General features: G+C 41.2%; 1 protein-coding gene across 1 annotated transcript; it reads right to left on the bottom strand.

Moving 5' to 3' along the window:
* Positions 1–1,289: 1,289 nt before the first annotated feature.
* On the bottom strand, positions 1,290–3,481 carry LOC125549535 (uncharacterized). Its single transcript, XM_048712929.2, has 2 exons — positions 3,315–3,481; positions 1,290–2,658 (listed from the first exon to the last, which is right to left on the bottom strand). Exons 1-2 carry the CDS (start codon positions 3,479–3,481, stop codon positions 1,290–1,292), a joined length of 1,536 nt encoding a protein of 511 aa, XP_048568886.2.
* Between the last annotated feature and the right edge of the window lie 12,577 nt (positions 3,482–16,058).

Genomic DNA, 16,058 nt, shown 5'->3' with positions numbered 1-16,058 from the left:
TTCTCCTGGAATCAAAATTCTTGAATATGATGAATTTTCTACGTCGTGTACAAGAATGCCCAATGTTCTTTACGCCTTTGGTAATTTCATGAGATATTTTCTTTTGCATTTTCTATTTGTGTATAATGAATCGCGCCTATCTTCATCAAATATATTTTTCGAGCTTTTGGTAAGGCTCACGTAGGATTTCTTTTAGTGCATTATAAGAGATTGATGGAAATGCCTATAACCCAAATTCCATATTGTTGAGCTAAAGAAATAATTTGATTCTCATATCATGGGAAGGGCATGGAAGAAATATATTTGTTTCACTTCACTTTTATGTCGGGCTTTCTTGTCGTACAAAGTGGATTTCGAGAATTTCGTAACTATATTACGATACAATAGAATTATTTCTTTAGCTCAATAAAATGAATTTCTTAACAACATTCTTTAACTCGATAAACAAAATCGTCAAAATCACCGGACTGCTTCACCCTCATACCACAAGAAACATCATGTCTGAATCCTCAAGCACCCTCGCCGATGACAGAGAAGGAGAAAGGCCTAGCGTAGATCTGCAACATACAAGGTCCTCTACATGTTGCTCGGCCCCGTGAGGCCGTGACAACGCCGGAGCACTCACCACGATGGCGGAGCAAGAGCACAAAGGCTCTCCTTGAGGCCATCGTCACCGTAGCGCCAACCTTGATCTGAGCAGCACGCTCCCTAATCCGCGACCAGCGACCACAAGAGGTCATAGATGGGGTAGATCTCGGCCCACATCATTCATAAACATCACTGACCCCATCACCGCCCGCTAAAATGACATATGCGACTAGCTAACTAAGACTTCTTGACTAAGACTAGTTGTACAGAAATCCAGATGGATATTCGCCGCCTCCCCATAGCAACGGCGAACTCGTGAATTCTAGTAGTGTGTGCTTCCTCTTTCTTTACCCCGCCTGTTCCTCTTTGGAGTTCTCTTGCCACTAAGGCTGCTTCCAATGGACCGGTGCTTAGATGGGGTGCTAAGCATATTAAATAGCTTAGCAACCAAACTTCCCAATGCATAGGTGCTTAGTTTCTTGTAGCTAAGCTCTCTTCATTTAATAAGTCCAAGGATCTTTTGTAGTATATAAACTTTGTGGCATATTTGTGCTACGTATTAAGCAAATAATATCCTTTGAGGAAAACACATGAAAATATAGATGACTTGAGTCCATACATAAAGTGCCAATAAGATACTATGAAAATACATGAAATTACACCTACAATTAGAAGTGCTTAAAATAAATGATGATAATAATCTATTTTGACCCAAACTTTTTCCAAATATGCTCTACCAAATCAGTTTTGAGTGCTCTATGAGTCCCGCGATCTCGGATTCTTGCATCCCTTTGTAGCACCTGGGCGAATACCGGCATGTCGCCGTGTGTGAATACTGATGGTAGAACAATGGATGTACCCGCCTCCTTGTTCAAATCAAGAATATTAGCCGCCGCTTCTTCTTCATCCTCGACTACCATATTGTGAAGAATGATGCAAGCTATCATGACCTTCTGGATATCACCCCGGTCATACAAACGTGCAGGATGACGCAAGATAGAGAATCGACCCTGCAAGACACCAAAAGCACGTTCCACATCCTTCCTTGCCCCTTCCTGATGTGCAGCAAACAACTTGTGCTTCTCTGTCTGTGGCATCGATATTGTCTTCACAAAAGCTGCCCATTCTAGGTATATCCCATCTACAAGGTAATAACCATGTTGATATTCCTTGTCATTTACAAAAAAGTTCACTCGAGGAGCTTGGCCTTTCAGCTGCTTGATAAACAATGGTGATTGATTCAGCACATTGATGTCATTGTTTGACCCAGCAATACCAAAGTAGGCATGCCATATCCGGAGATCTCGTGAAGCAACTGCCTCCAGAATAAGACTAGGCCACCCTTTATCACCACGAGTAAATTGGCCCTTCCATGCAATAGGACATTTTTCCCACCGCCAATGCATACAATCTAGGCTTCCTAACATGCCAGGAAACCCACGACCTTCGCCAATGCAGAGCAAGCGCTCTGTATCTTCAGTGTTGGGGCTTCGTAAATACTCTGCAGCATAGGTATCAATCACTCCTTGCACAAAGTTCTTCAAGCAATCAACCGCGGTAGTCTCGCCAATCTTGAGATATTCATCAAGACTATCTGCAGGTGTGCCATAAGCCAATTGGCGTATTGCCGCCATGCACTTTTGCAGTGGAGAGAGCCCTTCACGGTTAAGCGCATCTGTCCTTGTGGTGAAGTATGGAGACCACTCACCTAGTGCATTGACGATGCGAAGAAAGAGAGGTCGTCTCATCCTGAATCTTCTCCGAAATTTTTTGGCGCCGTAGAGAGGATTGTCGCAGAAGTAATCTCGTAAAAGCTGTTGATGTGCTTCTTCACACGGTCTATTCACATATATCCTTGGACCACTCCTGCTAAGTGCTCTTGCTTGAAGAGCCTCAAGTGTTCCCTTCAACTCCACAGCAATCTCCTCGGCGAAGGAGTCTAGCAGGTCCTCCTCGGCTAGGAATTCATCAAGTGTGTATAACTCTGCTGGATATGTAGTGTTTCTGGCATCACTATCATGTTGTTGATCTGTATCATCAGGATCATCTGGTGGATGGTTATACATAGGCCTGAAACATGTAACAAACAAGACAACAAGTGTACACATCAGAATAAGATCGAACCAAAAAAAAACAGCTGGGCGACACTGTTTAGATTCCTGAACCAGAGAACAATAACATGAAAGTTAAGTGATGAACTTCTAGTGATAAAAACAGAATTGCGTTTGATTTCTTAAAAAAAGTTTGTGTCTAATTATTTGTATGACAAGATAGCATCAGTGCAAATTTTGCTTCATCTACTAAAAACAGAGTAATTTTGTACACCGTAATCTTATTCTGTCTGAACCAATTTCTCATAGAACTTCAAAACTGAACTGAACTCAGTTTGATCCTATATAAAATGATTGCTACAGACGTATCTAGATGTAGTATAATCAACTACGTTCCTTCCAACTACAAGTAACTCCAAACTAAACTGAACTGAACCATTGTGTATTATGAGCTGAACTAGTATGTTCTGAAATCAATTAGAACGTTCTGAACTGAACAAAAATTATGAATTGAAATCAACCAGGTCTTCTTGGCCAATTACCAGTCAAATTTTGGCCACAGCCCAAGTCTGATGCAGAGAAAAATCTCATCTAAGCAAGAATGGAAGGGACAAAGCATGAGGCACACTAGGATACAGAACAAAAAAATATTCTGGTTTGTGAAAGGACAAATACCATCGAGCAGATTGTGGCTGGCCGGCGGAGCTACCAGCGACGGCGAACTGAACCGAGGGCGCTGGTGTTGTCCCAGATATCTTCTCCCGCGACTGGCCGGAGGAGCTACCGGTGGCGGCGAGCTGAGCCGAGGGGGTCCCTGATACTTTCTGCCGGCGGTGGTCCATGGAGGCAACGCCTGACAGGCGTGGCAGCGTCGCGGGGCGAGGAAGAGGTGGCTATGCCGGGGCGGCGGCGCAGGGCGAGCGGGTGGAGGAGGCCAAAGGGGAAGACGATGAAAAGAGAAGAGGCGAGGCTGTTCGGCGGCGTGCACGGCGCATAGGATCGAATTAACTGCGTTCCGCCTAGGTACGAGCGCCTGGAATCGTTTCTTCGTGAGGGTACCGATTCGCTCTCTCTCCTCATTAATTAATATGCCACGTCTGATTTTTGTCTATGTGACAGGCTTAGCACCTGTCCAAGGTGGAGTATTGGGAGGGGCCTAACGGATGAGAGGGGATATGCAAAGTCCCCCACTAAATGCATAAAACTCAATTAACACCAGAAAATTAAATTTGAGAATAACCTTGGCCTTTCCTGAACACTAGGAAAATGACGTGCTTGCCGAGTGCCCATTAAAATAAACTCGACAAACTACTCGACACATGGCGATCTCGTCAATTCTAGTAGTGCATGCCTCCTCTTTCTTTACGCCACCTCTTCCTATTAGGAGTTCTCTTGCCGCTAAGACTAGCCACAATGAAGAGTAACATATAATAATAACATACACATATCCCTAGACTATGTTACTACCTTCATAGTGGGTAGTAACATATGTGTGGTGTCATGTAAAGCTCCATTTATTAGGTTATAGACTCATACTGCATTGGGACATGTGATGTTACAGTAACTAGCTAAGTTACTAGAACTACCTTTCTCTTCATTAACTCATTGCCACATAGACAAATTTGCTGAGTTGGACTTAAAGTTACTCCCACTGTGGCTAGTCTAAACAGATGAGAGGCGAGGTGCAACCCCACCTAATGCATAAAACAGAATTAACATCTAGATATTAAATTTGCAAATAATTTGAACAAGAATCCTAATGGATTCATCAATTCGGTAGCATCCAACACAATTCGCAAGAAAACCCAAAATAATGTAAGTAATATATTTTTGAGTGGCTAGCCATACTTCGAAAGGCGATAAACAAAGATATTGGGCCAATCAATCTCCAAGGGCATGGCATCCCCGGGGAAGATGTAGCGCCTTTGAGGCCAATCCACCACCTCCTTCATCATCCCAGTTTCAATGTTGGCAGTGTAAACGTTGGCGCAGCTATCGCGGATGATCAGTGTACCACACTTCTCTCTCAAATCTTGTCGTTGTCGTCGTTCAGCCACTTTCCAAGGTTGATTTAGCTTGATCGTCCCAGTACATAACCAATTCTTAATACTTGCTGCGTTTTCGTGGTCCTCGTAATGCTTCCAGATCTCTACTTGAGGAAGGTTCCTTCGCATCAGGAGCAGGGAAAGCGTCTCATTGCTTGCTAGAGTAAGGCAGGGGTAACCCGTGTGGAAGTAGTCCTTTGCGTTAGGGAACACCCACATGGAGATGTGGTATGTCCTTGCATTCATGTTAAGTACGTGAAAATGTCCACGATGGCCAAATACCCAGTGTGCGATGCCACGGCACACAACGGCATCGCTAAACGACCTGTCACGCTCCAGTCTGAAACTATTATTGAAGCAATTGGCTTGGACGCTCCAGCTTCTTGTGTCAGAAGAGATCACATAGAGATTATACTGCAGGTCTTGGCGTGCGGAGCCGATGATGATCACTCGGAAGAAAGGCGATTTGCTCGGTAGCAAAGTTGACGATGGCCCATCTTTGAATCGACAATCCACATCGGTTAGGACGGCATATCCGTTGGAATAATCACTCTTGAACTCCGAGCTGAAGTTTAGAGGAGGGAGCGTATCACACGTGCCAAGGAATAGGTTGCATATCGCCAACTGGAGGATGGTCCGGCCCTCGAGGAAGGAGCTGCTTTTGTCTTGAATTCGCAGGAGGACGAGATGGTGGCGCGAGACGAGCGGCACCGCACGAGAAGGAGTCACCAAGGAGCCCAGGCTGCAGCAGGCAAGGCTCAGAGCGGATCGCGGCGCTGGGACGAACCAGGGCTCCGGTGTGGGAAAAGGCCCTGCGCCCAAGTCCATGTCATCTTCTCCCAAGATGAGGAAGCCGAGAAAAGAAGACGAGTCCCATCTGCCCTCGGGCCAGCGTCGCCGGAGGAAGGATGGATTGACGATGAGACGGTGCCACCCTTGCACGCCGTGGCACAACGGAAGAGAGCATCAGTGTCCTTGACGCGAATAAGGACCTCGAGGAGGAGGTCGTCCGGGAGCGAGGCTGCCATGACCGCAGCTGCCACCTCTTCTTTTCCGTTGATTGAGATACCCTAGTACTCACGCACACGAAAGCTGGCTTGATTATTGCCAAAGGCTCGTATCGAGATTGTTTGTTTTATTTTTTGGTTCATTATAAAGTCCAAAGTCCACGGTGCGATGTGCCTACATGGACGCAAACGTGCACATGCATGCAACTTACACGTACACGTATGGAATACAACCGTCGTGTTTAACACCAACGCACGTCGCGGCGCCCATGTCAAGCACGTGGACGTGGCCACCCTCTTCCGATGTGCCATGGCCTGCAAGGGGTGGTGCTGCCTCCTGGTCACCGACCCCTCCTTCTCCCGCTGCAGCTTGCCAGAGGACTCCTGCAGCTCGGCCCCGTTGCCCAGCTTCTTTGCTCAGCGGCAGCCTCACGCAGTACTGTGCCTCGCCCTGGCGCTACGACAGGTGCTCGGCCCTCGTAACCGTTCTCTCGGCTCTTCATCCCCAACCTCGAGGATCCCCACTTCTTCGACCATGCAGTGCCCCTTATCTCGCGGCATGGCCTCCCCCTCTTGCCCCTCCATGTGTACCATGCCGTCACGGGAACGTTCGATGTACTCCCCCATCTACCGCATGAGTCCGCTCTCCACGCCGTAGACATGATCAGCTATGCCATATTGACCAACACAGACCGTTTGGGCCACAACGGGTGCGTTGCCTTCCTTCAAGGTGCTACTCGTTGACATCACGCGACGGTACCTTCTCTGCACATTCTCATCGGCCGGCTAACCTAGATGGAATATGTGCACCAGTAATTCGGAGGGCGTCACCGGGTTCGTGCCGCTTTTTCAACACAAGGCAGTCATGTGAAGTGGCATGGCACGGTGGCTCTTCCAGGGCATATCCTCCTTCCACACTTTCGATGTAAATGCTGCGACCGGATTGTGGTACTTGGGAAGCGTATATAGTGAGTGTTTTCACTTGCACAACTTTTATTAAGATGGAAGGAGATAAATAGTTGAACACCATTTTTTCTAATATACCTATGGTATTTCTTTGGACACTCCCACTGGAGGTCAGATTACTTATTTTATCTCATTCATTGTTGACTCTTGTCCTCACTTGGTATGGTTATGTTTATCTTTCAAATACAAGTCTTATACTGAAGTGGTAAATCGGTTCATTGAATGATTTCAATGTTTTAACAATTGATTGCTAGGGTGGGTGGGTGGGGGGGGGGGAGTCCAGTTCAGTACTATATGAATAGGTAACGATCATGGAACTTCATTCACCAACGTAGTATACCATATACTTTAGAACTGACTGTTGGAATTTAATATCTCTGGCACTGCCTTGTTTTTCTTTGCAAAAAGCCACATGTATCATTTTTCATCTAGAACAGTCATTCCTTATGGTTTGTAGACTGGAACTTTGGAAGGAAGTATTTTATTTTGACAGGAAACTTTCAATTACTTCAAAGCACACAAGAAGAATTTGTTAATTGTTATTCTAGTGGATCAAGGGTATGTTTTTGATCTGGAAAAGGAACAATAGTGGAAAGTGGGAGCACGATTTTTTTTATGGATAATGGGGAATTGTTGACAATCATATTAGAATATATTCTTGACTCAAATGGAAACTACAAGTGAAACTCCTAACATTAAATGCTTAAGATAGGTGGGAGGAAATAATTTTGAATATCGTGTCTAGATAATTATCGTGCGTTGTTGTGGGAAGCCACTCTAAATTTTTAGAGGCTTAACTATAGTCTCTTAAGAAGGCTTAAATTTTCCATCAATGCAAGCTATGTGTGGAAGAAATGGGGGCAGGAATGAGCTCAATGAGGGAGAATAAAGTTTGGCAACTTACTATCTTAGCAAACAACTGCAAGCCCATTGTTTGTGATAGTTTTTTAAGGAAATTTGGCTCGGTGGTATATTATAATGTCACTCTAGTTATTTAATTATTGACACAAAAGGAAATATACTTTCTGCAAACTCTTTTTCCTGATTTTTAGGGAAAGAGGAAGTAAAGACATGGTTTGCTAACTGGATGTATGCTCTTGAAGCAAGCTTCACATCAATGGTATAGAAGGTCACATGGTATTCTCGAGGAAGCAAACCAGTCATCTACAAATGTAATTGTGAACTATTTTGCATTTCTATTATGTATGTTAATGATGTTTTTTTTCCGCAATGATAAAGTAACATTGATGGAAGTGAAAGCTTGGTTATCTTATAACTTTCATATGAAAGGCATGTTTGAATCTTACAATTTTTTGGCCGTGGAAATACATAAGGAGTGTTGTGTGGTACATTTTTCTATGGAAAATTGCAAACATGTTTAAATACCTTGACAAGAGGAACCACACTTAGTGAGGAATTATGTTTGAAATCCGGAGGAAAAGGGGATACCAAATCACATTCGAATTTGTATGTATCTTCACCAACCTTTGCTACCGGAATTTATTGATGCATTCAAGTAGTGGAAGGAAAGATGTGTTGCTAAGGGAATCTCACACATCATATAAGATCGTGGAATACGCATCACAACGTGTCACGTGTTACAGAGTTGAATGTTAAAAGTAAACACATTGAGGAAGTTATCGTAATATACATGAGGTGTGGAATGATTAAGCTCAGGTGTAAATACAAATTCTTTGATGGTTGTTGTCTTGTTGACGATTACATTCATGTGCCTACGTGTGCTTGAAATAGTCAACATATGAAGATCTTTAGTTATTGCATGACACGGTTGGTGAATGTTCTATGAAAAAAAGCAAAATGAGTAGAACTACTTCTGCAGCTTGCTAGCATAAACATGTGCCAGATAATAGGCACTATTTTTCACTCTTATAAACAGATAATGACACATCTTTTAAAGATTTTCTCTTAGTTTTTTTATAAGATGTAATGCTCAAAAAAATATGAGCAATGGATGTCAAGAGGGATTGAAGTTAAATGTTAAATGTATGCTTTTTTTGTGTAGTTGGTAAGATGCATACTGCACCACATCAGTGTAATTGGGAGATATAAAAAATAGCAACTAACTAGAGGCTAGATTGTCTGGTGATATTTTTCACACATTTTGCAAAAAAGGCCACACTTTCGTTCACACTCAGTTCACGTGATCAATTGTTATAAGTTTGGAGAAGTTTATAATATCTCCAAATGATGTGATACTACATCTATTTTCATAGGATGCCACAAGGAATGATCTTCCATCATGACCAATAATACGTCTCCAGCGTATCTATATTAAACAAGTTTTCAACAGAACAACCGTGGTGTTGTTTTTTATGCAGAAATGAAAGTTCACCAAATGAGCTGAAACTTTTTGATGATTTTCTTGGAAGAAAAGAAAAATAATGGAGCAAAGAACCACCAGAGGGCCCCCCTGCCGCCCACAAGAAACTAGGGCGCGCCCTGCTAGGTGGTGGGCCCCCCGAGGCCCATCTTCGCATCAAGCCGTTGCCAAGAAAATCTGTAATATAGAAACACCCAGAAATAACCCTAGATCAGAAGTTCCGCTGTGGCAAGCCTCTGTAGCCATGGAAAACCAATCTAGACCCTGTTCCAGCACATTGCCGGAGGGGGAAATCATCACCGGAGGCCATCTTCATCATCTCGGCGGCCACCATGATGAGAAGGGAGTAGTCCACCCTCGGGGCTAAGGGTTTGTACCAGTTGCTATGTGTTTAATCTCTCTCTCTCTCTCTTGTGTTATTGATTTGGCACGATCTTGATGTATCCCGAGCTTTTTTAATATAGTCGGATCATATGGTGTTTCCCCCTCTCTATCTTCAGGTGATGAATTGAGTTTTCCCCTTTGAGATTTCGTTGTTATTGGATTGAATACTTTTATGGATTTGAGAGCACTTGATGTATGTCTTACTATGAATACCCGTGGTGACAATGGGGTATCATATTGATTCACTTGATATATGTTTTGGCACTCAACTCACGGATTCCCGAGGTGACATTGGGGTAATCTATGCATAGGGGTTGATGCACGTTTTTGTCCTTGTTTCTCTGGTAGAAATCTTGGGGCACTCTTTGAGGTTCTTTGTGTTGGATTGAGTATTATGAATCTGAAATTGTTTGATGCATATCGTATGGTGTAATTTTAGAGTTGGTTGATGTGTATCTAGGTGACATTGGAGTTGGTTGATGTGTATCATATGATGTTATTTTAGTACGAACTCTTAGATAGAATGATTAGACAGGATAACTTGGTGTTATTTCAGTACGAACTCTTGGATAGATCGATTGGAAATGATAACTTTGAGGTGGTTTCGTACCCTACAAACAATTTCGTCTTATGTTCTCTACTAGATAAGGACATTGGCTTCATCGCACGTTGAGGGATGGTTACATAATCCAATTATATTAGCATTGTTGAGAGATTGTACTAGCAAAAGTAGGGACTCTAGGCCTCATTTTCAAGCATTGCAATACCGTTTGTGCTCACTTTTGTCACTTGCTATTTTGCTGTTTTTCATTGTTCCTATTAAAAAATCAATATCTACTATCCATATTACACTTGTATCACCATCTCTTCGCCGAACTAGTGAAGCTATACAATTTGCCATTGTATTTGGTGTGTTGGGGACACAAAAGACTCTTTGTTATTTGGTTGCAGGGTTGTTTGAGAGAGACCATCTTCATCCTAAGCCTCCCACAGATTGATAAACCTTAGGTCATCTACTTGAGGGAAAATTGCTACTGTCCTACAAAACTCTATGCTTGGGGGCCCAACACGAGTCTACAAGAATACAATTGCGTAGTAGAGATCAATCAACTCATGAAAATTGCTCCACTAAACGACACTTCTGTCAATTATTATTTCAGTGACATGCTCAGTTTTGCTTTTTATTTGAGTTCACTTCAAATTATTATTTGAGTTTAGTTCAAATATCTTAACCATGTAATATACGTGGTTGGCAAAGATAACTATAGTGGTTATAGAAAAAATAGTACAAAACTTTTTAAAAGTTTCTACTTGAACTTCTCCAATATAATACACATGAACTTGATTATCTTCTTAACATGTACTTACATCAACTCGTTGGATTTTATGCGTGTACTTGTAACACAATCAGTTTAGATCTCGAGAGACCATAAGTTCATTGACCAGTCTACCCACATCTAACGCTGCTTGCACCTATCTGCATGTGGAAATTAAGACATGTTTCTAAATATAATCTTTTGTCTACCCCGTGCAACTGAAGTGGTTGGACAATGTGTGTCAAAGCTGAAGCGATCCTGATGTTCCGCCATAAGCTAGATGCCTTGGTATCCAAATATGATAGCGGGGTCTCTCTTTGCTCGAAGGATATTAAGGACAAAATGGTGGAATTTTCATGTTGTCTACTATGCCCGGCACAAATAACATTTTCTGCGCTGTTAGTAGCATCCAAGTTTATGAACTATTCCATCTTTTCATGTATTCAAATTTTTCCACAAGATAGATATTCATGGAGGGTTACTTTGGTTGCCTGAAAACTATGTGTGTGTTTGGTTGTAACAAGGCATGAGTGGACTATCCAGATGAAGCTCAATGCAATATGGGAAATGGTGGTGTTTGGCACTTGTGCAAGTTCAAAAAGTTTCTATATGAAAAGGTTTAGCATTTTCTGAATAATTACAGAAGTTCAAGGTTAGAAAATGAAAATGCTGCAATTTCAAAAAAATATCAAAACAAAGTGAAGTTAATGTTTCTGAATTCTATAAGTACGAACACTTAATACTAAGTAGGTCGATAATTGTTTGAAAAAGGGCCTTGTGGAATTACACCAAGAGACGTGGAATTCACAATGCGAAAAAGCCTGAAAAGTTCACACATGAAACCACTAGTTAGTCCGAAAGAAGAAAAAGATATCTCAAAAAATGGCATACTTCAACTAGAGTAACCCATTAAGTTTGGATGAAATGAGAAAAAGGAAAAGAAAACAAAAAAACACAAAATATTTATTTAAAAAGTCTAGTCACTTTTAATATATAAACCATGCAAGTATGTTGACGATGACAAAGTTAGTTCGGGTGAAATTTTTTCTTGAAATTAAAACCAATTTGTTTCATTTCTATAAGTTGAGCTCAACCCCGATTTGGTTAAAAACATTTGGTCATATAACTCCACTGTTCATTACGGCAGTGTAAAAAAACTCATGTTGTTTTCACCGAATTCAAACCAGCTATTAAACCATGATGAATTTGAAAAAATGTCCAATATGAAAAAGTTGTGCCTTTTAAACAGCTTTTCAACGATATAATGTTGGCTAAATTTCAACCAAACTTGAAAAACTTATGAGGAATATACTACCAAAAAATAGAGAAATTCGAACTATGAAACACGCTCAGTTCAACTGCGCAGAGAGTTCATTTTGAATACTCTGTTTTTGGGACGAGAAAACAACATGACCACTCACACCGTATTTCAAATTACTCTATTCCAACATGAAAAAGTTTCGCATTTTCAATATGTTTCGAATGGTATATTAGTTGTCCCATTCCGAAATGTTAAAAACATCAAATTGAAAAAATAACTTTCAATGGATTAAAATTTGAATTTAAAAAAATAAGAAATCAGGGAAAATATTCTCTATGAACCTTTTCGCATTTCCACAACTTTTTAACAGCATACCATTTGCGTCAATCAGAGAAACTGTTTGCCCAAAAACTAAAAAATTCGTTTCTAGCAGATTTTCACCATTTTCGAAATTGCTCTCAAATTGTGTGGAATTTGAAAAAAAATCTATAGATAAAAGTAGTAGATTTGTAGCAACTTTCCAATGCCATCTCATTTGCTCAATTCCAACAAATGCCTTTAAAATAGAATCCAAAATACCATTCGTGTTTTAGATTTTTTTTACAAACTGCTCTTAAACCATGATGATTTTGCAAAAATATACAAGATGAGTTGTATTCACACTGCTTAGAGTTCCAACGGTATATTACATGCCCGGTTCTGATGAAAATAAACAAATCAAAGAAAAAGCCGAATAGGCAGATACAGATCCATGACTGAAAATGGGTAGTTCGACTCGAGTAACAGAATAGCTCGTATGTATATAAATAACAATAAACAAAGCATGATTCTAGAATAACATATTTTACACACCTAGTAAAGCTATATCAAAATATAGTAACACATTACACAAAGTATATTGTATTTTTAAATAGTAAATTACTAACTTGAATAGTAAAAATATATTTCCAAATCACTAAATTTTGTACAGGGTTTTACTCAATTTTGTATATAGCGTTACTCGGGGTGTAGAATAAGCTATTCTACATTGATGCTTAGAATAGCGTTGCACACACAGACACATACACACACATAGAAAATATGCCCGTGTGATGCAACAGGGTGAAAAATGTCCTGGCACGAAGACACCCTTCTAGTAAAACAACACATTGTGCAAGGCTCGAGAATCTGTCTTTAGAAATATGGTAGGCATAAAGATTTTTTTTAACAAATGCGAGAATGAGATAAGGACTTTTAAAATGTAATTCAATGAATAATAAATTTGATGTCTAATTTTCTAAGGGCATTCGCTTTGTAGTCCTTTTTTGTCTAAAGTTGCTTCTAAGTTACATGATCTAACTCCTAAATGTAAAGCTAACATGTCCGGAATATGCCCTAGAGGCAATTATATTTATATTATATATTTCCATCTTTACACTTAAGAGTTTATATTCTATGATATAATTGCTATGGTTCTTGAATATGTGATTCAAAGGAAAACTCACGAGCATGTGTAGAATGATAAACGGTAAAACCTTATTCCTAGTCTAGCCTATAGGGATAGCTCATGTGTTGTGTGATGATTATGTTTTCCTGATCATGGGCATTTGGTTATGTGTAACAAGGATGCCAAACAACATTGAGAGTATGATGTTAGTAGAACTACCATATTGAATTGACCCAACTTGTTTGTTATAATTTGGGTTCTTATCATCACAAGCCTATAGTTATAGCACGAAGAGTTAATGTATGCTTTAGATCCTTAGATCATGAGAGTATCGAGTCACTTCATACTAGATGATACACCTTGGAGTTTCTTGAGCATCATCTGTTACATGGTGATCATAACAACAACTTACAAATTTATCGGAATGTGTGAAAAGGAACTAGATATCTTAAGAGTTAGCTTCGCTCCTCTGACGATGGAAAGATATTTTTAGGTCCCTCTTGGTGTGACGGCATCCATCATCATCTGGCCAGACACACATGACTAGGTAATGGGGATGCCAAAACATGTTAACGAGAAAGAAGAACAAAACCGATAACAAGGAGAGTAGTATAATGAGCATGAGAATGAACGGGATACCGATATATCGCACCTTGGGTTTTGTAACATGTCATGAAGCAAAGGGAATAGAATATTATAACCAAAGGTTCACTCAAATATTATTCGTGTAATCATAGGGGTAAATATGGATGTCTACGGTTCCACTATTGATCATTGAATGAAAGGGGTTTCGTTCATGTATATATTTGACTGAATCTACCTGGTCAAACACTTAAGGGAATTATGATCTGCTGAGACTTAGTGGAGTGAGAAATATGAGAAGATATGCTCGGAATAGTTTCGGAATAAAGAAATAGCTTGGAAAGAAACTAGAAGCGTTTCGGGGTTACTGGAAGAGTTTAGGGTAATACCGGGAAATGATATACAGGTGGAAAATATTTCTAGAGACACTAAATAAATGATAAAAGGTTATAATATTCATTATGAGTCTTTTAGAATTAATTTAATATCTACAAGCTAAAAAACACTAAAAGGCTTCGTAGTAGAGAGTTATTGTGCCATCAGGCCCAACAACAAGTGGCGCGCCCCCTTTTGGCCTCTTATGAGGCCAAGAAGGTGGTGAATAGGAGTGGGAGGTGGACTCCTTCTCCTCATAGGGACGGCGCAAGGGGAGTAGTCCTCCATCCCTTGGTGGCGCCCCTCACACTCACCTCAACCTGTATCTACTAGAGGATTTTGGCCTTTGGGACACACAAATTTTGGAGCCTCCTCTAGTTCTCTAGATCTAGTTATGAGCTAGACCTAGTTCTCTCTTATCCTCATAATAGAGAAAACCCCGTGTGATTCTCTTCTTCTCCCTCTAATTCTCCGACGACGACAAAGCTTTCAACGGCGTAACTATGCCGGATCGTAAAGCCCGGACATGTGCAATCCGTAGAGAGGTTGTTCTTTTGGTCTTTGGTTTGAGGGATCATTCGTGAACGGTTTGAGTGACTTCATCAATGATCTACACCAACTCTTCTTCCATAGCAACTCGAAGTGGGTAATGATATGATCTAAACCTCTAATGTATCTTCATAGTGTTCCTGGGATCATGATAGTGGGGCAAACATTTTTGTTTTCAACTGCATTTCCCAACATAACAAGGTGACATGAAGTGTTCACATTGAAACGATATTCCGATGAGCGCGGCAAGGTGATGCTGAAATTGGCAACATCCGGTTCGGGTCCACGGATGGCACGAATCATGGTAACACAACCAACAACAACAACAACAACAACATCAGGAAAAGGGGTGATGTGTAGGAGATTGGTGACATTTAGATGAATATATGGGTGTGCGTATTAGTACAAAGCATCACCGAGTGCGGCGTAGAATTGCAGCAGTCGATGTACATTAAGTTAGAGATTTGCCATTCAAGATGCATTGTTCAAGATCTTCCTGTGGCATGAGCATTCGACCAGGGAAGATCTGATAAGTTGGGGATGATAACAAAGGCTAGATGCTTCGTGTAGACGACAGCGACGTTAGGTGATTGTGGTGATTAGTCCAAAGGCTATGTGCCTGAGAAAGAAGTATAGAAGTACCGACTGCTGCTGTATTTTAGGAGAAGGTTAGGTGTGGACTATTTGTGTTTATGGCCTTGTTTAGATCCATGGGTTAGAGTTAGTCTAGGTTAGTTTGGACTTAACTAACCCAAAAATATCCAAACAGGAGGGTTTGTTTGGGTTAGATGCATCTAACCCACCCCAAAAAACTAACCCACCCAAGATGTGCTTATTTGCGTTAGTTCTGCTCGGGACCATTAAAAAACATCTTTTTCTCTCGCTCTTCACGCAACAGATCCCTCCCCACTTCCTCGAAGCTTCTCGTCCTCTCCCTCCCTCCCTCTCGCACCGCCCGTGAAGGCGCCTTGCCGTATCCGCGCTCCATCTAACCCTGCCATCCAAACACCTCTTTGATCAGAGTTAGCTCAGGGTTAGTTCAGGGTTAGAATCTAACTCTAACCTATAACTGAGTTAGAGTATCCAAACAGGGCCTACGTCTTATATGTGCGTATGATTACAAGAGCTTTTGTGTAAAGGCAGGATGCTAACACGCATGCACGCAGG

Source organism: Triticum urartu, chromosome 3A (assembly GCF_056163025.1).
Source record: "Triticum urartu cultivar PI428250 chromosome 3A, HENAU_Tu73, whole genome shotgun sequence".
NCBI classification, from domain to species: domain Eukaryota; kingdom Viridiplantae; phylum Streptophyta; class Magnoliopsida; order Poales; family Poaceae; genus Triticum; species Triticum urartu.
The sequence above is the reverse complement of the archived record's forward strand: the minus strand, read 5'-3'. Positions and strand labels throughout refer to the sequence as shown.

Coding starts and splice junctions, on each gene's coding strand:
- LOC125549535 (XM_048712929.2), bottom strand. CDS start 3,481: ATGGACCACCGCCGGCAGAAAGTATCAGGGACCCCCTCGGCTCAGCTC. Junction 2,659..3,314: donor CAGCCACAATCTGCTCGATG/GTATTTGTCCTT, acceptor TACATGTTTCAG/GCCTATGTATAACCATCCAC.